The 21621-nt window shown below is 38.6% G+C and overlaps 1 protein-coding gene across 2 annotated transcripts; it reads left to right on the plus strand.

Moving 5' to 3' along the window:
• The first annotated feature begins 399 nt into the window (after positions 1-399).
• Positions 400-20789, plus strand: trim101 (tripartite motif containing 101). Of its 2 annotated transcripts, none has more exons than XM_042407955.1 (12): positions 400-1244; positions 2633-2842; positions 8263-8444; positions 8544-8718; positions 10406-10501; positions 10974-11051; positions 11614-11769; positions 13193-13215; positions 13457-13581; positions 14965-15392; positions 18994-19123; positions 20729-20789. In XM_042407955.1, the coding sequence occupies exons 1-11, from the start codon at positions 1233-1235 to the stop codon at positions 19078-19080; spliced, it is 1572 nt and encodes a 523-aa protein (XP_042263889.1). In that variant the 5' UTR covers positions 400-1232; the 3' UTR covers positions 19081-19123; positions 20729-20789. The 2 variants fall into 2 exon arrangements, with proteins under 2 accessions (XP_042263889.1, XP_042263888.1); XM_042407954.1 differs by lacking the exons at positions 18994-19123; positions 20729-20789 and adding exons at positions 16665-17744; positions 17880-18866.
• The last annotated feature ends 832 nt before the right edge of the window (positions 20790-21621 follow it).

A 21621-nucleotide genomic window follows, 5' to 3' on the forward strand; every position in this document is an offset into this window, starting at 1 on the left:
TTAGTTAGACGCAGGAAACATCTTATATTGTGTATGTACATATCATGACAGTAAGATGTAAAGGTTGACGGCAGCTTACAGTAAAGTGTCTCCGTTGTAATGATGATATATTAAAATCTTACAGGTAGCACCGTTAATAGGACAGGACGAGGGGTGTGTGTGTGTGTGTGTGTGTGTGTGTGTGTGTGTGTGTGTGTGTGTGTGTGTGTAACAGTAGAAAGAGCACAGCCTGGCATAGTCTTAATCTGTCCACATACCAGCCACTGCCTGATATGGTGTGTGTGTGTGTGTGTGTGTGTGTTGGGATCATTTCAGAGGGACTGGTCTGAAACCTGATGCCCTCCTAACTCCAATCCACCACCCCCTGTGTCCTCCTTCTCTCTCTATCTCACACACCACATCACATTAGCTGTGTGCCGGATGGCGAAGAAGCCGTGAACACAGTTGCTACTTGGGCAGAAAAACAGGAATGGAGTGAGAGTGTTGTATGAGAGAGGGAGGGTGTGTGTGTGTGTGTGTGTGTGTGTGAGGAAGAGGAAGAGGAAGAGGAGGACGGGATTTGGAAGCAGACAAGAGGCTGAGAGGAGAGACTCCGGGCAGATTTTAGTGCCAGAGTTCGGTGTCACAGGAGCTGAAGAGGAGAAACTGGCTCCTGCTTCATTTCTCTTCAAAGACGTGAAACTTAATTCCTTGAGCTGATTGACCTCGATGTGACCTCGATTTTTGGGTGTGTTTCAATCGGTGGCATCTGTGAATTTTTTCCACATCTGAAAGCGAGCCCGCAACGCTGAAGATTAACTCTCAATTCTTTAAAAAGTGACGGCTCCTGTTCTGAACTGTCTGACTGAGTGAGTTGGGTATTTCCAGGCCTGATTCAGACGCTCTGTGGTCTCTGCACAAGTCATAAATCCTGGAAACATCACATGAAACTGCAGCTCATTGAAGTCCATCTTGAGGAGAATGTACTCCAAGATATAATTACATTTGATTAGTCATTTCTTAATTAAAACTGGACATATTTGCCCTGAAGATCAGCAGCTCTTCCTGCTGTTGCTGCTTTTTCAGCATCTCAAAACTGTCTGAGTCTGGATTTACTGCTTGATTTAGAGAATCACCTCAACACAAATACATCTGAAGAAAAGGAACATACGAGTGAATTTAGAGACCAGACGGACATGCAGGAGGAAGTAAAATAAATAACAGACTCAACTTTCACAGAACACAATCAGCAGATGCAGAAAAGGGTAAGTAAACAGATTTATCTGTTTAGTGTCCTTTCATTTTTTATTCTTTCTTTTTCTTTTCTTGTTTTTTTTTTCTTCTTCTTTTGAATCTCCTGTTGAATTTTTATTTTACATTATAAGTAAATGTTATTTATTTAATTGTTTTTATCTTGTCACATCCTGTTTTACATCTTCACCTCTTGTCCTGTTCGACCTGTTGGGCAACACTTTACTTTAAATCCCCCTATTCAGCAATTATAAGCAGTAAACAAACATTTAATAAACGGTAAACAAGACATTATAATAGAGTTGTAAGAAGACATAAGGGCATTTTAAGTGTTTTTTAATGTACAGTATTTTTCAGCAATTATACCTTCCCCTATGAAGACATATTTCTTATTATTACAAATGTTTTATATTGTTTTCATAATCTGCTAACAATTACATTACAGTGTGTTATTAACGCTTTATTAAATGGTTGTATGCTGCTTATAGATGCTAAATATGGGGACTTAAAGTAAAGTGTTACCACTTTTTGTCTTATTCTGCATTTTTATCCTGCTTGTTTTTGTCTGTACTAATAACTGCATGTTCAGCTCATGAACAACAAATCATTTTTCTGCAAGTTTATAAATTATATTTCAACTTTCCAGCCTGTTATTAGTTTATCTATTTTGAAAACATCTGGAAGAACATTACTTTACTTTTTTATCATGACAACATGATGGTATATTACAAGCAGATACTGTAATGATGATGTATTTTAAGAAATTCTTTCATTTTCTAATAGTATTATGATGTGTGTTTTGGTAAAAATTGAGCGAGAGATACAAATATTAAAAACCCAACTGACCCACCACTGGTTAAATAATTATAAACACATTTAATGCAGCCAAACATTGTTCAAATCCACCTTTTCTTTATATTCTAGTGTAAATCCCAAAGTTGCCAAAGATCCTGTTTATGCCAGATGGAATTTTGCAGAAATTAGTATAAAATGATGCAGAAAACATCTAGAATATTGGAGCTATTTGACTCTGTGTAAACATCATGTAGCTTCCATGAAGAGGTGCAACAAGATGATACAGAATAGATACAAGAAACTGTAATAAGTTATAGTTTTTTCCACATTTAAAGCTACTTAAAGGGTAAACAAAGGAGGGAAACTGGATGTTAAAGGTTGAGGAAAACATGAACATTGTGAATTTGGTGATTTTTTAGCTCATATATCTGAGTTTCCTTCCAGTGATTAAACATCTCAATAGTTGATTTTCACAGAACTGAACACATTATTAGCAGTTTATAGTTATTGGTCTAAAATGTGCAAAGGCAGCAGTTCAGTCCCATAAGAACAGTCAGGCGTTTATAGCAGATCGGTGCAGTCATTTAATCAGTTTTGGTGTCAACAGGAGGAGGTGAAGTTCGGCGCAGCGGCCATGTCACTGACTGCAGACCTGAGCTGCCTGCAGGGCAGCAGGGGAGCAGAGCGCGAGGCGGCACTGGAAACACTGGAGAAGCAGCTGATCTGCCCCATCTGCCTGGAACTCTTCAACAAACCGGTGGTCATCCTGCCCTGCCAGCACAACCTGTGCAGGAAATGTGCCAACGAGCTCTACCAGGTCTGTGGGACGACTCACATGTACAGCAGGACACTGCTAACATGTAGATATCCACACATGTATGTACAGTGTGTCTCTGCACATATAATCCCTGTTTGTACATACAGTTGTGCACATGTATGACCTGTATATACAGGAATATACTCATCTTTCAACACACACTTTATATACCACAAGACAGGACTGCATTATTCACAACACACACACACACACACATACATGTAAAATAAAGTGTGTGTGTGTGTGTGTGTGTGTGCGTATGTCCGTGCAGTGGATTATCAGTGTCTAAACTGGGACGTGTGGATGTTTAACTGGTTTGCTCATGTACATGTAAAACACCTGCCATGACCTACATTTGCTGCTATTGTCCAGTGTGTTTATGTGTTAATGTGTGTGTGACCATCTTCATATCAACTTTTAGACAATTTTAACTTTTAATATTTTACATATAAAACACACAACAAGCTTGTAAACACAGTATGATACATTTTTATTTATTAATTTGCTCAACAATACATGGAATACATCAGATTATCTTCCACCAGCTGCAAAATTAAAATGCTGCTTACATTACACATAATAATAATAATAATCCAATAATATAAAACATACTGTAAAGCTCTGACATGGGCCGTTCTACATAAAGACCACTTCTAATACTTGGTTATATTCTGCCCACTATTTCTGTTCCAATCAATGATACCTCTACGTGATGCTTTAATCATCAAAGGCAGGTGTTCACCAGCTCTGCCAGGAAACTATGTTGGTATCTGCTCTGAGGTACACAGTAAAAGTGGGAACAATGTGCTGGCAGGCAGAGCCGAGAGAGCATTAACTACTCGTACAGACTGAAGGTCGGCAGCCATGCTGCCGGCTCTGTGAGGCTGTAGTGAGCTTAGTAATGAGCTAAATGCTAATATCTGCATGATAACATGCTCACAATGTGAATCCTAACATGCTGATGTAAAGTTTACCATGTTCACTGTCTTAGTTAGCATGCTAACATGCTAATTAAGACTAAACACAGAGAACAGCTGAGGCTGATGAGAATGTTGTTGGTTTTTCAGGTATTTGGTCAAGTGTTTAATTGTCTAATGTACCAAATTTCATTGCAAGTTGTTGGTGATAGTTGTTGAGACATTTCACTTAAAACTAAAAATGTTAATCTCATGGTGGCGCTAGAGGAAAAGTGAGCATGAACATGAATGTGAACATGTGTGTATAACATTTCATAGCGAGGGGAACCCTGTTAGTCTTCTGGTTTAGACTTGTACCACATAACAGCAACGTCTGCAGTTTGGTTCTAACTGTGGACCTGCCGCAGGTCACACTCCTCTCTCTACTGATGTTTCCTCTCTTTGCACTTTTGAGTATCAAATAAAGGCAAAAAATCATCCATTCAATACTTGTTGAGATATTTCAGTCTGGACCAAACAGTGGACCAGCAGTACCATCCACTGAGCCACACTGCTGGCATGGCCACAGTAAAAATAATGAAACGTGTGTCTTCATGTTAGACTCATACATCAGTGAGGCTTCTTATCTGAATCCAAGGTTGCTGCTCTTGATGTTATAACGACCTGCACATGACTTTTCTTCCTGTGAGAGTAAAGATTCAATTTTAACTGTACGACAGTTACAGCAGAACCTAAGAACATTTATGTGGAGTCTGTTCCAACATGTGAAGCTTTACTGTGGTTGTTTCCAAACCTGCAATCCTTCTGAACCTCATGTCCTCCAAACCAGGATTTGACTGTTGGATCAACACAACAAACACGAATGCACACACACATATTTTTCCACTAGATGAGAACAGAACATACTTTACTCGTGTGTTTTGTGCATGTCCCGGTGTGTATTTGCATGTGCTTGGTATGTGAGAAGGAAACCTAATAGACTCTGCCCCCGCTGTCATGCTCAGTGTCGTAACCTTTGACACTGATCCCCCAGCAAATCCTCTCCTCCCCTCCCACCTGAGTTCAAACAGTTTTTCCATCTCATAATATTTCAGCTCAGTCTGCCATCAATAGCTTCTGCTAAACAGCTGGACTTCCCTCTTTCCTCAACTTTGAATCTCTAATCATGAGTAATGTCCTCTCTCTTTAAGTCGTCTCAGGCTCATTAAACCACAGATTATGATTAATATTAACAGATTCCCAAGTCAAACTGTCTTATTGTCGGTTTATGGTTAGCAAATAATAGATCCAGATTTGCATTTGAAGTGCGGGGGCTCAGGATTAAAGGGATAGTCCAGTGATTTAGTGTTGCACCTCCAGAAAGTTCATGAAGTCTGAGGGACTTTCAAAAAACAGATTATAAAACAAATAGTCAAAATCAAAGCAGCAGAAGCTGAGATATCCAGATTTTTGTGTGTCAAACTCCCAAAACACTGGATCCTACTATTCCTGAGTAAGAAAATGGGAAATGATTTTGTACATTTTCTCTGTATCGTTGACCCAGACTATAAAAGCGTAGAAGAAGAGTTTTGCGATCAGAAGAGTTGTCGCTGTTGCTAGTCTGACAGGTTCTGTAAAGCTGAAAAATGCTAAATAAAGTTCCAGAAAAGTTCTTGATTCCCGTTATGTTCTGTACAGCCGTTTAACCGTCCTGTTGTCCTCCCGGGTCAAAATTGACCCGGGAGGACAACAGGTATCATCAAAAAAATTGAAATGGTTTCAAAACAGAATCCTGACTAAGAAATTATGAATTATTTTAACTATAGTTGAGATCAGAGGAAAATATGTTGATGGATTATGGCAGACTGGTATATGTTAAAGTTTAGTCAGGATACTGTTGTCCTCCCGGGTCAAAATTGACCCGAGGACAACAGGAGGGTTAATAGAAGAGGAGTGAACATAAGAGCTGAAGAACATTATTTTTCCCTGAAGTAATATCGTAAAATAGTCCCCTCCTCCAGGTTGTTACTAAGGCTTTCTGCTACAAATTCTCCAAAGTCTCCAAACCCAGACAGAGATCATCTCAATGACATCACTACAACACGATTAGGAGTTATTTTATTACAGTAGTGTTCAGAAGGCAACAAGCTGCAGTTACAGTAACCGACCCAAACACTGCAGAGTGGTTTAAAATACTATGAGACAGGATTTTATTTTGACTCTGGAAAACTATCATGGTTCAGCAATTATTTCATCTTTTGTTGAGACGATTGCGTGAAGTAAACAGTAGAAACAGAGTGTTACATTACAGAGTAGTCCAAGAATGTGTGCTTGCATGTGATTGGACTTTAAAGTTCCTCCAGAGCCACAGAAGACGTTATCCAGCATTTTTCACAGGCTGACTAGTGCTTCCTAGAACTAGTAGAATGAGTTTCCTATATAAAATAGGTGGAGTGTCCCTTTAATTTGGTATATTTTCTGTAACACAGTGAGTGTACAGATGGGCAGCTGGTCCAGAGGTGGTTTAAGCAGTTTGTTTGAATGTTTTTATACCTTTTTCTTCTTTTTTGTAGCCAACATGAATTCAAGCTGAGCCAATGATTTTTATATTTCACATTAAAAAACCCCAACACAGATTCTAGTTGAAACCAGGTCTCTGTTTGAGCCTTCAGGCCTCAGTGTTTGTCTCTCCACCAGCCGCTGCCTGAGCGGCTCTGATCCCTCCGTAAGGCCCAGCAGCAGCTGACGCTGATTAAAAGCCACTATTTCAGGACGCTTTAGCCCTCTAACCCTCCATCAGTCTCTCTGCTCATCTGTCCTTTTCTTCACTCATCTATCTGTCCCTCTGTTTCCCCAACTCTCACTCCTCTAATCTGTTTCCACTTCTGCCCTTCCTGTTTTCTCTTGTGATCTCTTCTTTTATATTACTGTCCTTATCTGTCGAACTATCCATCCATGTGTCTATCTTCTTGTCTGAAGCACCAACTGACTGCTGAGGCCTTGGATACTTATTTGACCTTATTCATATGGTGCCATTTTAAACTATGTATGTAAATGTGTAGATAATATAAAGATGTTTCCCCCTGCTTCATGCTAGGCTAAACTAATAGCGCTAATAGCTCCAGCTCTACACAGACATGTGAATGGTATAGACTTTCTCGCTCTCATAAAGAAAGCAAATGTGTTTTTTTTTCCATCAATAAACCATTTCTCTAACCCTCCTGTTGTCCTCGGGTCAATTTTGACCCGGGAGGACAACAGTACCCTGACTAAACTTTCACATATACCAGTCTGCAATAATCCATCAACATATTTTCCTCTGATCTCAACTATAGTCAAAATAATTCATAATTTCTTAGTCAGGATACTGTTTTGAAACCATTTCAATTTTTTTGATGACAGCACATAATGATACCTGTTGTCCTCCCGGGTCAAAATTGACCCGAGGACAACAGGAGGGTTAAATCTGAACTTTAGATGGATCAAAAAGTTTTCAAATTAATTAGTAATCATGGTAGCAGTAAATATTATTGCTTGAATTCAAGCTAGCTATTGCTAGGGCCGAATATAGTAAATGTGAAGCTTTCTCTCTCTCTCTTCATTTTTAAATACAGTTTGTTTCTAATTTGTAATTATTTTTTGGTCAAATTACAGAAATATGATTTCCAACAGCAGGAAGTTTACATTAGACACACTCAGCAGGTCGACATAGAAAAAGCATGAAGGAAAGTATCTGAAACGTAACAATTTAAAGCCTTGACGCAACAGTGGATCCCCGCAAATGTTTTTATTTATCTTCCCTGATTAGACCTTTTAACAGGACCTTACAGCATATACAATATATATGTTTGATTGACAATCTCTCCACACTCTACTATTAGTTTTGTTTGGACTTCTTTTGCCTCATAGTTGTCAAAAACTAATTAATGCAGCTTTAAATTAGTTTTTTTTAACTATACCTGAACGTCCCTGCATAATCACATTATTTTTCAGGATTCATGCTCACTTAGCAAAATGTGATGAGATCTTGTTTTGCTCTTTGTGATTAGATTGTCCAACTTTGATGTACAAAATGACAGCAGTGTGAGTGAGGGCGACAGAGGCTGCTGGTTTATTTTTACTTGATATACAGACAAGGAGAGTTAAACGTTGGGTGCTTGATGAGTGTTTGCAGCCCGGTGAGCTTCAGTGTGTTTATGTGCTGGACGGTGAACAGGGGATCTCCCAGGTCTGGTTCTTGCCCAGTAACCCGTCCTGAACCAGTTCTGACTTCACCCAGGGAGACATTTAGAAGATTTTACACATTCTTCACCGGTGACTCTTTACTGAAGATTAACACTGTTGCTAATTATTGAAATCCCAGCATGCAGCTGTGTTATACACCAACAAACTCCAACTGTGGGGGTTTGTTGAAAGGCAGTCATGGAGAAGGTCAAAGGTTATGCTGAAGAGCACAGCTGAGAAACTATCACTGTTATATTTATATTTACAGCATTTTCTATTATTATGAATCTCTCTGTGCAGCCGTCCCTGTTCCAGGCTCGCACCACCATGCAGGTGAACAGCGGTCGTTTCCGGTGTCCGTCCTGCAGACATGAAGTGGTGCTGGATCGCCACGGCGTCTACGGCCTGCAACGAAACCTGCTGGTGGAGAACATCATCGATGTCTACAAGCAGGAAGTCAGCAACAACAACAACGCCCCAAGGTGAAGAGAAACAGGGAGGGTAATGATTGCAAATAAAAAAATCATGACAGTACATACATGTATTTAAAGACCTGGCATTTCTTCTGTCTCTCCCTCCAGCCCTCTCCCTCCTTCTACACTTCCTGCTAAGGTGAAGTGTCCAGACCATGAAGGTGAGAAGATGAACATCTACTGTCTGACCTGCCAGGTTCCCACCTGTTCCCTCTGTAAAGTGTTTGGGGCTCATCAGTCGTGTCGGGTGGCTCCGCTGACAGACATCTACCAGCAGCAGAAGGTATAAACACTCTATAATGGTGTGTGTTGAGTGACTGTATGCATGTGGGAAAAGAGTCCATCTGATGTGTTGGGAATGGAAATAGATCTTTAAAGAATCATACTAGTACATTTGTTACATTTGTTTAACCCTTTCATGTATAGTGGTCACTACAGTGGACAGCTATTCAAAAGCTGTTTTCTTATATATTCATGGGTTTTAATGGTATAGTTGCACATCAGCCAACACAGCGGACTCTAGTGTGTCATCCAATACACTCCCATCCACTGGCCAGCCTTTGTAAGCGCAACACAAATTTCTCAAAACAAAGATGGCCGCCGGCTGGCCGGAAACACTCTACGGCTCAGGAATATCTTGCCAATCCTTCTATGGTAGTAGACCCTTGCAGGTAAATAAAATTTTGTAACATCAAGTAAAAACCAAGGATTAATACAGTTGTTAAAATTTCCAAGTATTGATTTCATGTTGGAAGAAAATGACGATTAATCATCTGTCCACTAAGTTGGACATCATGCATCGCTGACTACATTACAACTACAATTATACTATTACTGTGACTTTAATGTTCTTGAAAATATTTAATCTGCAGTAACTTTTTTGGCTGTAAATCAATTGATCTATGTTATTAGAATGTAACTTGCAGTTTTGAGGGGACTACGGATACTGAGGGAGCTGAGGATGCTGGGGGGGCTGGACATGGGGGTTGAAGGGGATGAGGATGCTGAGTGAATGCCTGGTACCTCAAAAGAATGTCTGGATTAGAAAAAAGGATTTTCTGCATTTCAAGTCATCTGTAGCTCATGTGCTAATAAATGCAGTAAGACAGAGGGGAGAGGCTGAGGAGTCAGGAACAAGGTTCAATACAGACAGACAGATAATTGGAGATTATCTTGTGGATTTAGTAGAAATATATGAAATGAGGTATGTTGAAGGAAAAACAAACAAACAAAAATAAAAACAGAGGTGCTTTTTACTCTTAATTACATAATCTGGTATGGTCTGTACAAACGATGCCCATCTGTCCAGCTTTGCAGTGAAATAAATGAAATAAACCAACTTAATCCTTTCTGTCCACTGTACTGTATCTGCAAGCTGCAGCTGTGATCAATTTCTTAGCCATCAGAAAGTAAAGTCTTTAATAGATAATCCAAATGTTCATGTGGTTTGTTTTACCAAGAATAAAAAGTTCTGGTTTCAGAGTCAAAGTAATACCCAAGATCAACGTTATCTCTTTTTGAACATTTTGCCAAAACTGTATATATAAGTAAAGTGATACCATTGTTGTTTTCATGTTCTAGTACCTTTGTGTTACACCTATTTTACTCTGAATATTCAAAGTATACCACATTTTTAGGTGTATTTTTCCTACCTGAAATTTCTACTATGGAAATCAGAGTTCAATAGTTGTCATGTTAGTGGTTGTATGTGCTAATGCAAGCTTTTTAAATCATATTATCGTAATAAATAATGCAACACTACACCCCTTAACAGTAATGCAACAAGATGATTAGTAATAAATGTCCAACATCTCAAAATCACTGAAGAGTAACTGATAGAGAAGTGACCCTGTCTTAAACGTATTGTGTTGACGATTGATCAAGATTAAGATGTAAAACTGAGTGACTTTAATTAATTAATTAACTGCAACCTTTTAAAAAAACAAAAATCAAGTTTATTTGTTTCTCAGGATGAGCTGAATGAAGGAATCAGTTCTCTGGTGACGGCCAAGGACAAAGTCCAGGCTTTGATCGATGATCTAGAGGAGAGTTGCAGGAACATAGAGGTGAGTGTTTCCATAGTAACCTTGTGTAAGATGCATACTGGACCACGATTGGCTCCAAACTAGTTGTGATGTCACAAATAGACGCCTTTAACTCAGATATAAGGTGAAGAGAAGAGAAGAGAACAACAGCCGAGTGAAGAAACAGGTCCACAAAACACATTTTTGAATGGTTTAAATTTAATTTATCTACTCTAACTTTAATCATAAGTAGCCTTTTTGTGATCACGGCTTCTCATTAATCTCAAATTAAATTCCAGGTGATCCTAAAAATATCTTTAAAAGGTCTTAATCCTGATTTTCTGAAACCTGGAAGGATCTCTGTTTGAAAAGTCTGTCTGTGAAGTAATAACACTGTTTTAAGTAAGCTGTAGTGTCACACGTACAAAATTTAATTCATATAAAGTGTGAAAACATTCAACGCTGAAACATACATTGTGTTTGTGTTCATTAATCTCTGCTCTGCCTTCTGTAGGAAAACTGTAAAACTCAGAAACAGAGTGTGTGTGACAAGTTCAGCCACATGTTTTCCATCCTGGAGGAGAAACGCAAGGTCAGATACTCAAACTACCTTCAACTTATCAGACACCATATTATATCACTTATAGTACACATATACAGCTTATAGTACACATACACCATATTATATCACTTATAGTACACATATACAGCTTATAGTACACATACACCATATTATGTCACTTATAGTACACATACACCATATTATATCACTTATAGTACACATATACAGCTTATAGTACACATACACCATATTATGTCACTTATAGTACACATACACCATATTATATCACTTATAGTACACATACACCATATTATATCACTTATAGTACACATATACAGCTTATAGTACACATACACCAATAGCAGTTGTAATAGCAATGCCAATAGTAGCAGTGGGAGAAAATGAACCTCTAGTGACATAAAAACTACATTTCAATATGTGGATGTACTCATGTATTTTACATTTGTAGAATATGGTAAATATATGAGAATATATGTAAAGATCTTGTGCAATACATGAAAAATAATGTGAGTAGAAGCAGTAGTAGAAGTATCATCATCATCATCATCATCTTTGCATCGTCTCCCTGAAGGCGATGGCACAGCGAATCAGCTCGGAGCAGGAAGAGAAGACAAACCACGTCCAGGCGCTGGCGCGTTGCTACGGAGACAGCATGGAGGCCAACAACAAGCTGGTGGAGAGCGCGATGAGCAGCATGGAGGAGCCGGACATGGCTGCTTTTGTTCAGGTTGTTTCTAAGCACCAGTGTTCAGTTTACTAAATGTTTTGGACAAGAATATCGTGACGTAGTCAAGGAACAGTTATATATATAACACAGTGACCTTTAGGCTAAATTATAACAAATCAAACGACAGAATAAAGTGAAACACAAAACACGTTGTCATTCAAGTTACTGTCATTATTTAGCTTTTTGTCATTAAGAAAAATAATGAATTGCTTTTCATTGTGACATGAACTTTTCATGCCACATTAAAATCAATACAGAAAACAAAGTGAAGAGGTGAATTGATGTCCAGCAGAGAACAGATACTAAATACAAAACGCTGTTGTTTGTTTTCACGAGGAGCTTTTTCTTTCCTGAGATTGGGAGGCTCTGCTCATGCCAAAATTAAACACAATCAACCGTCCAATCAGAGCATTTCATTTCATTTAATTCATTAATTTAATTATGACAGTAAATTCATACATAAAAGGGAAATACATTATCAGTTTCACTTCATTTCATTGTTCCATTTATTTTTATTTAAGCATCTTCGATCTTCCATAAATCTCAGCCCCATACTGTGTCTCTCATGTATTAACACCATCGGTTTCTCTTAAAGATAATCAACCTGCAATGTTTAAAGACAATTAATAGTTTGGACCTGGTAACCTCACTTATCTCTGAATTGATCTGGTTTCACACAGCTCCCTCTGGAGCCACTAAATACTTTATACAACCCTCTTCACCTATGCAGCAGCACTATCCCCAACACCTCGAAACACACTTTGATATGTAAATTGTTCCCTTTTAAGTTAGAGCAAGAAACTGCTGATACAATTTTAAGTGAAATGGATGTCTTCGGATGAAACAGCAAGTTGCAGAATAGTTCAGCATCATCAGAGGTTCAGAGTAGGGCTGGATGACCAAATACCTCGATATTGATATTGCGACAGTGTTGTAGGGACGACTATTGGTGCTTTCACAAAATATTTACACAATGAGATTTCAGATAAATAATCATCAGTAATGTGGATATAATGATGAAGTGGGTAGAGGCAAATAATAGAACAGCTAGAACAGTCTGGTAAGTTTAGATAATTACATCACTTTACTGTAACGCAGCCTTTAAATCACTTATACTATATCAAGATATTACGATATCCAAAATCTAAGACGTTATCTAGTCTCATATCACAATATCGCTATAATATCAATATATTGCCCAGCTGTAGTTCAAACTACTTTTGAATTTTTTAAGTGTTTTGTTCCTGTTCCTCTTCTCTTCACTGTATGTTTGTGAGATTGATGTTTTGTCCTTTTTCAGTTTGTCATATGTGTGTTTAAGAGTTTACTCAGATATTTGCAGGATAATTTAAAACTGATCCAGTATGTTATAATCTTGAGTCACTTCTTCTGTTTTCTCCACTCGTCCTCATCCTCACCTCAGAATTCAAGAGAGCTGATCACAAAGTGAGTAATCTGACTAGATATACTGTATATGTTGTGTATTATGTGATTAAATACTCTTGTGTAGGATACTTAAGTGTGCTTAATTTTTATGATGTAGTTTGGGATTTTCTTCTCTGTCTCTCCTCTTGTCCTCCTAACTTCACCTCCCTTCTTTTCTCTTCTTTATTTCATTACTCCTCAAACCTCTTTCTACCTCTTTTCCTTCTCTCCTCTTCCTCTGAACTTTCCTCTCTCTTCTCAGAGTAATAACAGCGACCAGCTCCTGTCCAGCAGAGACGCTTAGACCAGGTTATGAGAATATGAGCCACTACACATTTAACTTTAGCAGACAGGAGAGCGCTCTGAAGAACATAGACTTCATCAAAGGTAAGAAAAGACAGACATCAATGCTGGGAAACCACTTAGACACTTTATTTTTTATAAGTTTATGAGTGTATTTTTTTTATATTTCCAATTCATTTGCATTGGAGGAAGTTTAGCTGCAGCAAAATCTCAAAGAAAAATGCAATTTTACCTTTTAAGAGATGAAAGAAGCAGCTGAATTTTCACTTTGTAAAAATGTTACTACTTAGAAAAAAGAAAAAGAGGTTGAATTATTTAAAGTAGATGATAGAAAATGTTTGCTGTTATAAAGCCTGAACTGTAATACTGCCTGCCAGAAACAAGAGTGTGGATGCAATAAAAACTAAGTAACATTATCTGTTTGGAGATTTGAGGTCTGAGTCCAATCCAAAAATAGTTGGTAGCTGCAGTAAATAAAGAGCCAACGAGTAAGCTGGTTCCTGCTCAAATAAACAAAATTATTAAAATACAACAGAGTTGACAGATTAACTGATCAGTATCAATGATTCAATGAATGCTGGTCAGATGTTCTCGTCCTGCCGCTTTGATTTAAAAGAAAAACTCTGATGGATTTTAAGACATTCCTGTTTTTAACTTTGTGAACGGACACACGGTGTGACCTTCACTGTAAGTCCATTAAACTTAAATCATTACGTAACTGTTCTGCAGCAACGCCATGTTTTAATCAACATTTCACCAGAAGTAATTTCTTTGCATATACAGTCCTTTGATCAGTCACGTGACTTTGACCTATATATCACCATAAATACTTCACATACAAAACAACATTATTAACATCTTTTTTAGCCGTGTTAGTGGCTGGTGCAATGGCTCTTGGGATGGTGATGTCTGCTGGTCAGTCGATCCAGACTGAAATATCTCAACAACCTTTGGATGGATCGCTATGAATTTAATGTGCAGACGTTCATGATCCCCAGAGGATTCAGCCTACTGACTTGGTTGATCATCTGACTTTTCCTCTAGCACCACCATGAGGTTTATTTTTAGTCCTTTATAAAATAGCTTGACAACTATTGGGTGGATCGCTGTGAAGTTTGGTTCATTTTGCGCTCATTTAAACTCATCTTTCAAAACATTGCATACTCAAACAAAGTCAATCACAACATTGTTCACCCCTGAGACCTGTTGATGTTACTGTCATCCATAAAGTTTATGAATAAAGTTTGATAAAGATCTTATCATTTAATACTTTTTAACTAAGTGTCTAAATGTCAAAAACTGATCAACACAAAAACACTGCAGAATGTGAATTTAGTCCTGAAATGTAGATAAATGTAGTTAAAATACTTTTATTATTTACAGTGAAAGTTCTCCTGAACGTTTTTAAATGTCTCATAAACAACAAACACACATTCAGCTTCATCAGGTTTTATTGTCTCTCTTCAGATGAAGAAGATGTTCCTGAAGAACCAGAGATTGAACCAGAGCCAGAAGAACCCAAAGAACTCTCTCTGCAGAACGCAGAACCAACACCCCTTCAAGAAACCTCCATCCAGAACCTGGACTCTGTCAGAGAGCCGATCCCAGAGCTGGTTTCACCACCAGTGAAACCAGTACAGGCAGCTGCACCAGAACCAGCTCTGACTGCAGAAACAGCTCCAAGTCCGGTGATGGACTCTGTGGAGCCTGCTGGTGCAGTTCTGCAGCCGGAGCTTGACCTGGACTTGAACAATGAAGGATCGGGTCAGATGAAGGACAAGGAGGAGGAGGAGGAGGAGGTGGAGGTTCGAAGAGAAGTGGAGGAATATGCGACTCCTGAACCTGTTAAGGACGGAAACGTCTGTGAACAAGACGAGGGAATGAGCACACAACAGGTACAGAACCACATCACCTCTATGAGCTTAAAAACTTCTTATTTTACATCTTTGTCAACCACCAGAAAGTATTTTTATGTGGAAATGAGTTCAATAACACACAGATAACACAAGTTCAATCCATCAAACTGTTAACTTGTAAGTGTTAATTATATAACAGCTATTTTGAGAAGACATGTGTTGATTGGAAATTAGTTTCAGCTGACAGATAAACTGTTAAATGTGTGAAAATGAATAAATCTTCTTTCAGCACATCTTTAAACACTTACAGCTTTCTACCCTTCAGTCTCTCACAGCTCACATTCCTCACTTTCTCGAACACTTTAAAGGACGTCTGAGCCCTTTAAACCATTTTCCAAAACATGGAAAATTATACATTTTACAAATTATGATTTTAGACTGATTTCTTACCTTCCACGCACCCTCTGGTTTCAATTAATCCAAGTGTGATGCAAGTGATCCATCACAGGGAGCCACGGTGGTGCGTTCAAAGACTTCTGAGGATTGATTATCGGCTTCCAAACTTCATGCCATTAATGGACTCAGATTCAGTGGACAAACAGGAAAATAATAATGGATGCAGACAAAAGGATAACATGAATTTCTTGCATCAAAACAGTTCCTGCTCACAATTGGATTACCACTGAACTATGAAAATAACTTTGACAAAAAAATTAAAGCCACTATGTGTAGCATTTGAAAATGTCTGACTTCAATGCTCCCTAGTGGTGGCATAAAGAAGACACCGTGGCAGACAGTGATGTTGCAGGTGTTTCTTGAATGCAACAAGAGAGTCAGCAGACCGTGTGGAGCTGAAGCTCATTCCACCATCGCAGAATATAATGTTAATAGCTCAGCAGCCAAATATATGGGACAGTTTTCACATCATGATTGTTTCAGTAGCTTTCATGGTATTTTATTAAGCTTTTAATATGGAAGTAACATACTGTGCATCACACAGAGCTGACTACGGCGCTCTCAGTCACCAGTAAGTGAAGCTCCACTGCTAAAAGCTACTGATTTGGTCAGTGACAATGTTGATTCAGTATATTTAGTTCAGTTTGAAGATCCAGTGTCTGAACATTAAGCACTAACGACTGTTTTTAAGTCTCTGCAAATTGATTGAAAATTAAACTAAACCAAAAACAGGCTGGAAGGATGGAAATCAATCTAAAAACTTCTATAAATTGGAAAATAGTGAGTCGTGGTAAATGGGCTAAAATGTGCAAAATCTCCTGCATGTTCCTTCAACTGTCTTCCTTTATATATCAGTGTGAGGGGGGAGAGTCAGAGCGTGATGCAGGTGATCGGACGGCACAGAGAGAGACTGATGGAAAACGAGATGCTCAGCATGAAGAAGAAGAAGAAATGCGGATGAAAGAGGAAACTGGTGCTACATTTTACCCCGGCTGGTACAAACCCAGCAGCTGGTGCAGGGTTAGCCCAGATTCTGGAGAAATGATTTATGATACAGAGGAGATGATGAGCTCACCACAACCAGCTATGGATTCCCCTCCTGAGGCCCAAATCCAACCTCCATGGATGCAGGGCTCTCAGCTCCTGTCTGAAACTCAGGCTCCGACCCCGGAACAAAGCACGTCTTACTCCCAACAACCTCCCCTTGGACTTGACCTTTTAACCCACCTGCAGCCCCAACAGCTCCCACTTTCCACTCAGCTTCACCCTCAGCCGTACCTTCCTCTCCCTCAACCCCCACACCAGTCAGAAAACCCTTCTCAAACTACACCCCCGCTTACTGAATCTCAACCCCAGATGAAGCCTTTAGAGCCGGACGGTGCTTTGACACCTGTTCCCAAAGTGCAAACAACCAGGCGAACAGGAGAAGCTGGTATCATGGAGGAGGAAAATGAGGAGGAGGAGGAGGATATGCAGGGCTGGGTGTGCCTGCCTGGTACAGAGGGTAGTTTTGAGCTTAAAGATGGTAGTTTAGGCAGTTTTCCTGATAATAATGAGAGTCTAACATCCATTCTACTAGAGGAGACTCATCCCGTGCCAGAGAGAGGTAGTTTAGGGATGAACAAAGACAACTTCGTTGAGCTTCGTTGTAGTCAGGTAGAGCATGCAGAAGAGAAAGAGCAACCTGAAGAAGATATTTTAGGCTTGAAAGATGCTTTGGAGCTGAAGGAAGGAATCTCAGAGATGGGAGAGGGTAACTTTGAAGGTCTCATACAAGGAAGTTTAACGTCTGATGAAAGAAGTGAAGTGCTGGAGAATGATTTAGCTACAAAGGCGGATGTCTCTGAACAGAAAAATGACAGCTCGGATGTAGCAGATCATGGTGGGGAGACGACAAACGGCTTAAAACAGACAGACAAGGATGCAGAGTTTGAGGTCAGTGATTCAGAATTTACAGAAAACAAACAGGACGACGGGAAGAACAGCGAGTGGCCCGAAGATTTTAACCCCAAAATGGAAATGAGTGTTGCTGAAAATGAGGGGAAAATAACCTCCTGTGTCTCTCTCCAGGTCAGTGTTGTCTGGTTTTACCATCATCGTCATCATCCTCATCATCATCGACCAGGCTCTCTCACCATCCACCCACCTGCTGATGTGGCCACACCTCCACATTGTCTTCTTCTTCTTTGTTGTTGCTGTTGATGATGTTTTTTTTGCAAGAGTCACTTTTGCATCTTGGATGAAACTGCTTCAGCACTTTCACTTGGGTCACAGTGTTGTTGTCATGTTGGAAAATACAGTTGGAGTGGAGAGGAGGAGGAGAGGATGAAGGCTCATTCCTGCTATTAAACAAAAAAATATAGTATCCCAAACATGCATTGTCCCAAAAGTCGTAGTAACCCCAAAATAGTTAATCAGATGTCAGTGAAAAGCTAGATCTGTCTTTCCACCTGAATTCATGACATTCTTTTTTATTTCTATCATCATTATTTTGGAGAATTTTATGCCTTTATAGTCGAGAGATGAGAGGAAACGAGAGGAGAGACAGATGGACACGAACCAGAACTTTAATTACAAGGCCATCAGGGCCTGGTCAAACTGAAAGAGTGCCTGTGTGAGTCCAGAAAAGAGTCGTCCTTCCTTCCTCCTCTCTGCAGTTTTCCGTGTTAGTCATTTTTTGATGCATCATCACTCCATCTCTCTTCTTCTTTTTCAATTCCTCTGCCAATCTCCTCCAATTTTCCATCATTATCCTCCCTTTTCCATCTTCCATTGTTCTGATTCCTCAACCCTCTTGTTTTCTATCTCGATCTGCCTTCATCCTCATGTACTGTCCATCACTCCTCCATTTTTCTGTTTTTCCTCTACTTTTTTTCTCTTGTTTCTCTCTATCTCTACTGGCCTCTCTCTCCTTATTCTATGAAATTCCTTCCTCTCCTCCATTTCTCCTTTCCTGCATTATATTTTCTATCACCTTGTTTTCTTCTAACTGCTTCCATAAACTCACAAATTCCTTCTACTTCTTCTCCATTTTTCTTTCCTGCCTCTTTCCTTATTTTATCCTCCTTTTTCTGTCTGTTTCTTCATCCCTCCTCCTCCATTTCTACCTCTTCATCTCTTCTTTCTCTGCCTCTCCTCCTCCCTCCATGCTCTCGTCCACCCCCCCACCTCCATCTTTCTCCAGGCTGTCACTCTGTTCTTCTACCTGCTGGCCTTCCTGGTCATCCTGCAGAGGGTTTGGGCTTACATCGGCTGCTTCATTTGCACATAACACCAGCAGGAGACACATCCATCCTCACTGTTGCACAACTCAGGTACACACACACGCCTGCTGGCTCCACCAGGAAGTCGACACAGGACGTCTACAGTAGAGCTTCAGATTTAGAAGAGTGTCGTTCTAAACTAAGTTTTGTGTGCCGGCATGAAAATGATGCTGATTAATGTTCGGTGTGTCATTAATGCTTTCAAGACCTTATTTAAAAATATATCTTTCGTTATGGAAATGATATCATCTGTATTTTTTTTAACTGAATCAAATTTCATCAGCAACTTTCTACAAAATACTGCCAATACTGTGCTTTTAGTAAAATGATAATAATAAAAAAAGACATTTACAAAAAAAACTATGATGCTAAATAAGAAATACAGTAAACTGTATAAATTGCAGTAATACAGTAAATAAAAATACAGTCGTTGAAATGAAAACTTTTCTATAAAAATTTTAAAAAAAAAATGTTTTACTACAATATAATAATAATAATAATAATAATAATAATAATAATAATAAGAAGAATAATAATAATAATAATAATAATAATAATAACAATAATAAACAGAGCAGAAATTCAGAAAAATACTATAATGTCAAATAAAAATACAGTAGTTGAAATAAAAAGATTTCTGCAAAAAAGTATTTTAAAAATGTTTTACTACAATATAATAATAATAATAATAATAATAATAATAATAATAATAATAATAATAATAAGAGAAATTCAGAAAAATACTATAATGTCAAATAAAAATACAGTAGTTGAAATACCACTGAAAACTTTGCTCCTCTTTGCCTCTTCTGACACCTGGTGGTGAAACTGTGTAACTACAGTTCAGAATCAATCAGAAAAGGCAGCTCACAGTTTATCAAACAAATGATGACGAAATAGAAATTACTTTGAATAAATTACTAAATTAATCTGTTTACTTTTACTGTTTGTTTTTCTTGCTAACATCAGTCTCTCACTGCTGCATGATGATGATGATGATGATGGTGGCTGCTCTGTTTGCATGCTCATAGAAATCTCATAAACATTCATAGGATTGATTTATTATCAGCATCTACTATTGCATGCATAATGTGAAGGCTTTATTATTATTATCATCTCATAAATACATACATGACACATTATTTGTTTTTTGTGAATTATCTGAACAATTTGTGGGGAAAAAAGATAAAAAGCAACTTACCATTCTTTGAATGTGTTATGTGTTTAAATTTTAGATCTACAGTTACACTCAGCTTCTCATTAGTATATTATTATTATTATTATTATACTATTTCAGTTTCAGTAGTTTTATCAGGGGTAAAGAGAGCAGGAACAATCTGTCAGGTAAAGGAATAAATGTCATGTTAGAGCTGCTTTATGTTCTTGGGTTTTAGCAAATCTATGAAAAGTCTTTGATAACAAAGATATTTCATTATAAAAATTCAAAATGTCATAATAATATGTAGGACGCTTTCTCACATTGTTGTAAATGATTTCTTATCTAATCAACAGCTCTGGTAAGTCAGAATCAGTGGTTTTATTCAGCTTGAACAGTAAATGAACAGCTTCGTGACATTTATTCTAATGCATATTCAGTTTAAAATTCACAGTCCTGTATTTTTATGTGAAATCATCTGTTGTTCCTCTTTGCTCCAGATGGAGACTGAGACTAGGAGTCCTGCTCAGACCAGCCCTCCCTCCTCCCCCACCTCCTCCTCCTCCTCTTCCTCCTCCTCCTCCTCCATCCTCAGCGAGGCTCCCCGTCGACCCAGTTTCTGCTTCTCCTGGCTCAACCCCCTCCACAAGAAGAAGAAGTAGTGGACGGAGACGGAGAAGCGTTTGGAGACGAAGTTTCTCTCCGTGGAGATAAAGAAGGATGCTCTTCACTCCGGAGTCAGCATCAGCGGCAGGTGGTTTCATCAGCTCAGCGCTGCTCTGAACTCAAGCACAAATAACAAGGAACAAACTCTGCTTTGTTCCAAATTTCCATCAAGTTTTAACACATACTAGAACTTTTGTGCTGTAGGGACAAAACAGGAAAAGATCTGCTCCGGATTTGAGTCAATACTGAGAGAAACACTCTCTCTCTTTGTGTTTTATTATGAAAAAAAACTTATTGAGAATATATTTAGAGGTCATTTTTAAAAAAGAAGTTGAAGTGGTGGCACTTCACAACTGGTGTTTTGAAATTGAAGTGTGTGACTATAAGTAGCGACAGTCGAGTACTACTTATAGTAGTAAAAGAACTGGTAGTCGTAGCAACAGTAGTAGTAACAGGGTAAGTACTGTAGTAGCAAAACTAGTTGAAGCTGTGGGAAGAATAAATAGACACCCTGCTGTTGTAGCAGAGCAAGTTTTGGACAAGAAGAAGAAGAAGAAGAAAAAGAAGAAGAAAGAAAGAAGTTGTGACCTTGCAGGTTATTTGTTTACCACATCCTATAACTGTAAGTAAGGGTGAGTGATACTTTCATTATCACGGTGTTTGAATCACAAAGTGGGCAGTTAAACATATTTGTCCAATTGAGTCATTTTTTTCAGCACTGTACCAG

The sequence above is a fragment of the Thunnus maccoyii genome, chromosome 4, assembly GCF_910596095.1.
Source record: "Thunnus maccoyii chromosome 4, fThuMac1.1, whole genome shotgun sequence".
Taxonomy (NCBI): Eukaryota; Metazoa; Chordata; class Actinopteri; order Scombriformes; family Scombridae; genus Thunnus; species Thunnus maccoyii.